Genomic DNA, 4,485 nt, shown 5'->3' with positions numbered 1-4,485 from the left:
CTCTTGCATGTCTCCAAGCAGCAAGATTGAGGTTACATCTAGGGCTTCAAGAGATGGTGTTAAAAGGTGATGCTCTCTCGGTAGTCAGGAAATTGAAATCAAATAATTTGGATGGTTCGGCTATAGGACCATATATACATGATATCAAATAAGAGGTTTTAAGATTTAGGGACTGTTGATTTGCCTATGTTTCAAGAAATGCAAATGGCATCGCCCATATCCTAGCTAGGGGGTTGAAGAGGGGAGATAATACTAACCTGGGAGAAGGTATGTCGGAGTATCTGGTGGATGAGTTGGAAAATGACAGTCAGGTAGGCCATGCTATCAAGGGAGAGCCAATTTTGGGGTTTCAATTTGAAGGGGCTCCTCTTTGTCCATGGTGACTGGGGTTTCATGAGGATAGGTGACGAGGTAGTTTAAGGGAAAGAAATGATGGGTCTTGTTTTTGGATCTAAAAGGTTTGGTAACTGTTGGGTAATCGAGATCAGAAATGGAGGTTGGAGGAGGGGGGACTTCAATCATTTTCTCTCCAAGAAGATGTGCTGGATTTGTTCTTGGATGGTTTTATGAATGGTCGATAAGCTTTATGGCTAGTTTAGCAATACTTTTTAAAAGTCCAAAAGCACTTTTAAGTAAAAGCTAATATTTTATGCTTCTACTTTTGGCCAAAAAAGTGTTTTTCTGAAGCATATTTTGCCCTTAAAGCACTTTTGAGATAAAAACATTGCTAAACAAAATGTTTTTGAAATTTTCAAAAGTGCTTCTGAAAAGTAATACTAAATTGGCCCTTAGTGTGACTGACGATTCATGAGGGATTGAATCCATTTTACTTGGTTGGGGCTTTTTCGGTATTGTTTGGTTTTTTAATTTATTTATTTATTTTTATGACTGTTGTTGTTCTGTTTATTTTCCCCTTTTCAATAAATGCTCCAGCTAGTTTACATTCAAAAAATAATAATTGTATTATAGATGAGGAAATTTAAACAAAGGTAGGATAATAGTTAATTGCAAAAATCATCTAAATTAAGGGATTTGTGTATCTTAATTGTTATTGTAAATTTGAGTCACGATAAGTCCCATCATGGCCTTTGGATGTGATATTCAAATAATGAAAAAGCCCAAAATAGATGAAGCAATAAGCCCAATATGATAATTTTAATCATCTGTCTAAATTAATTATTCATCTTACCAATGTCATATATGATATAAGAATCAAATAATGTATTTGATTGTTGGTTGAGACATTTTATTATATTTTGATGTTAAAACAATGAATGATATCAAAGAATAAGATTGTAAAGAAGCTCGTTCCATGTATCTGGAACTCCCGCTAGACACCAGTGGCTGCAATCCATTCCAGTAGATCCTCCCAGCCCATACATTGATGGATGCCCATCTTTGCGTAGCAATGACAGCAGTGTTATGTCAAGCAACTTCACTGGCTTTTTCATTTTGCTTAACACCTTCTTTACCACATCCACTGCTGGTGGTAGCCCTCCTGGATATGTTGTGCCAAGCAATGGCTGCTTCTGCCCTACACAATTCTTTTCTTTTGGTTCACCCCATAAAGTTCCACTGCCATAACCAAATTTATAACCCATAAGTACTCGACTTAATCAAATAAATGGCATGAAGTAGACTTTGAAAGCTTACTTGTAATGAGAGGGGGAAATTCCTTGGAAGAATAGGAGAGATTTAGAAGGATCGATGTTGGCATCAACCCATCCGGCCCATGTGTTGAGAGCTATTTCAAAAGCTTGCATGCGATCCATATCTTTCTTAATTACGCCGCCTACCTCAATATAATCCCACGGTTGAGTAGGACCACGACGGTTCCACCAATGCCAAGTATTGAAGATAAGCATGTCGATTCCTTTCCATAGCTTTCCTCCTTGAATGGAATCAAGCTTTAACACCCTCCCTATTTTTTCCATCACTACATCTACCAGATACACACTTCGATCTACCATTACTTTTACTTCATAATCCTGCATTTTTTTTAATTGCCTGAGTTGTATGTCACATGGTTCATATTTAATTAACTACCACATAAAAGTTTTTTCTTTCTTTCTTTTTGGCGTAAGAAAATGGACAATAACAGGACCACCATTGATTGTAACTTAATAATACATGTGTCTTTTTAACTCATAAATTATTAAGAAAATGAAAGGTAGCTTAAACTGAAATTAATAAAATCACGTACCAAGAATTCGAATGTGGTGACATCTCCAACTCTAGAAATGTTGAATTGGGCACTGGGAACTGCATAGTGAAGCATGCATGTCAATGATTGCCATTGATTTAGACTTAGTGAATCTCCCACAAACATTATGCTATTCCCTCTAAACTTTTCTAGCAACTTCAAACCATTAAATCTACAAAAATATTTAACAAATCAATACAATTGTTCACATGTATCAGCAACATTCCTCAAAACGTATGGTACCCAGAAAAGGGACTAAATTTCAAAATTATAAAGAGAACAGGGACTGGAAGCAAATTAGATTTTTTTTAAAATGGTAGAGAAGGTATAAGAAATAAGCAACAAGGGCAGAAAAGGGAATAGAGAAAAGACATCCCACCGCCGATCCCGTGAGGGCGACATTACGAAACTCTCCATTCCCACGAGCTAAAGAATCTATGGCAATTATTTTTAGTTGGACAAGACACATATACACGCGCCAATAAAGAGTGTGGAAAGCATGACCAATCACATGTTACAATCTCCTCCACCAAAACACTAGGAAAGCAACATATCTCCACGCGCTTTGGAAGTAAGATTAGTTCACATGATATCTGAAATTGAATTTGAAGTCGTTTTAGGAAGAAAATGATTTTTTTTAATTGATATCTATTGGGTTAATAGATTTATAAAAAACATGAAATTTTGAAAAAATACTACCCATTTTGGGAAATTTTATCAGTAAAAGCAAAAGATTTCAGTGTGGAAAAAAACCACTAAAAATGTAACGAAAATGGAAAATATTAAATACAATTTAAAATTTAAGATTTTAGAACAGATTTAAGTTTTATAAAAAAAGGTTGATGTTAATTAAAAAATATTAATATTAAAACAATGTCAACCAATGGCAAGTGGCCAGCACGACAACAACATATGTACCATACGGTGAATGGTGGGAAGCATCAGATTAATCATTTCAAATGCGTTTAATATTTTTTTATATATATTCAAAGTATTATAATATAAATGTCAGGAATCTAAGTAATGTACAAATTATCATAATTTAAAAAAAAATCCAAATAACATTAATGAGCCTGATAACTGGATGCAAACTGGCATGTAATAGAAAGGAGTAAAAACAGAAAGTTGAGACCCCATAACCTTTTATTTTCCTACCTATTGGAGACAATGCCTACTTTTAATGGAGGCTAAAGAATCAAATTATACATCAACCAAACTGTGATTAACCCTTTTTTCTTTTGCTTTTCATTCCCTTTGCTAGAAACAGTTCAAGATTGAGAGAATGGGAAGGTGGTACCTAGTGAGTGTGCAACCAAGAGGTTGCCATCGGTATTGAGTGTAAAGCAGATCCTGGCGGCCATTCTTTTGGCAGCTGAACTCTTTCTGAATGAAGGGGCAAGCTGAGGCTTTGTAAAGAGGGTAAGACGGATCGAAAACCCACCTGCCTGTAAACAAATCGCAGCCATTTGCAGCAGTAGCATTTCCCTTGCGGCTGCAGATAAGGCACAAAACCAGCAGGTAAAAAGATGATGAAACAAGATAATTGGCATCCACCCAAACTCCCATTTGGACTGTTAGATTAACTCTCTACAACTGGAAAAGAGAAAAGAACAACGACTGAGTTAAAGAACGAGAGAAAGACAGAGATAGAGAGTTTTGAGTCAGGGGAGCAATGGCTCACCCTGCTAATACTTATTTATATACTGATTTCTTTGTTTAATTGTTTTTATCTATTTATTTATTTTATAGGGAAAAAAATATTTGTGGGTACAAAAGTGTTTTATTGTATTTATTTATGTCACAAAGTTCGGATAATATTTGCACTTTTTCCATTTCGTCATTATTATGGTGGTAAAATGAAAAATGAAAATCTAAATTCAAATTTAGTTATGGGATTTTTAATTTAATGGTCTGGAAAAAGGGAGTTCATAGTATAAATGTAAAGTTATTTTAGAAGATTATTGGGGGGAGATTTTTAATTTAATAGTTTGCAAAAAGAGGATTTAGAGGATTTTATGGGATTTCCAATTTAATGGCTTACCAAAAAAACGGTTTACACCTAATTTAAGTTAATTAAAAAAATTAAATGATAAGCAAAACTTAGCTAATGGTAGATAAAAATGAAAAGATTTTTTTTTTACTTTTACTCGGGATTGAGTTTGGTTGTACAATTTTAGTGACATTAGTTAAACCTAATAATAGATAGGAGGTACCTAAAATTATAGGTCTATTTTTTATGATTTAATTTGAAAAATGAACTTAAAATTCTACCTAAGTTTAAT

General features: G+C 34.2%; 1 protein-coding gene across 2 annotated transcripts; it reads right to left on the bottom strand.

Moving 5' to 3' along the window:
* Positions 1–1,150: 1,150 nt before the first annotated feature.
* Positions 1,151–3,945, bottom strand: LOC107918822 (protein trichome birefringence-like 41). 2 transcript variants are annotated; one of them, XM_041109116.1, is made up of 4 exons: positions 3,501–3,945; positions 2,204–2,262; positions 1,654–1,988; positions 1,151–1,575 (listed from the first exon to the last, which is right to left on the bottom strand). In XM_041109116.1, the coding sequence occupies exons 1-4, from the start codon at positions 3,751–3,753 to the stop codon at positions 1,281–1,283; spliced, it is 942 nt and encodes a 313-aa protein (XP_040965050.1). In that variant the 5' UTR covers positions 3,754–3,945; the 3' UTR covers positions 1,151–1,280. The 2 variants fall into 2 exon arrangements, with proteins under 2 accessions (XP_040965050.1, XP_016703895.1); XM_016848406.2 differs by having other exon boundaries at positions 2,204–2,375; positions 3,501–3,936.
* Positions 3,946–4,485: the final 540 nt, after the last annotated feature.

Source organism: Gossypium hirsutum, chromosome D13, assembly GCF_007990345.1.
Source record: "Gossypium hirsutum isolate 1008001.06 chromosome D13, Gossypium_hirsutum_v2.1, whole genome shotgun sequence".
Taxonomy (NCBI): domain Eukaryota; kingdom Viridiplantae; phylum Streptophyta; class Magnoliopsida; order Malvales; family Malvaceae; genus Gossypium; species Gossypium hirsutum.
The sequence above is the reverse complement of the archived record's forward strand: the minus strand, read 5'-3'. Positions and strand labels throughout refer to the sequence as shown.

Excerpts from the sequence above, each read along its gene's own strand:
- LOC107918822 (XM_016848406.2), bottom strand. The coding sequence starts at position 3,769 with ATGGGAGTTTGGGTGGATGCCAATTATCTTGTTTCATCATCTTTTTAC. Across the intron at positions 1,989-2,203 it reads TCACCACATTCGAATTCTTG|GATTATGAAGTAAAAGTAAT; the intron begins GTACGTGATTTT and ends AAAAAAATGCAG. Across the intron at positions 1,576-1,653 it reads ATTTCCCCCTCTCATTACAA|TGGAACTTTATGGGGTGAAC; the intron begins GTAAGCTTTCAA and ends TGGTTATGGCAG.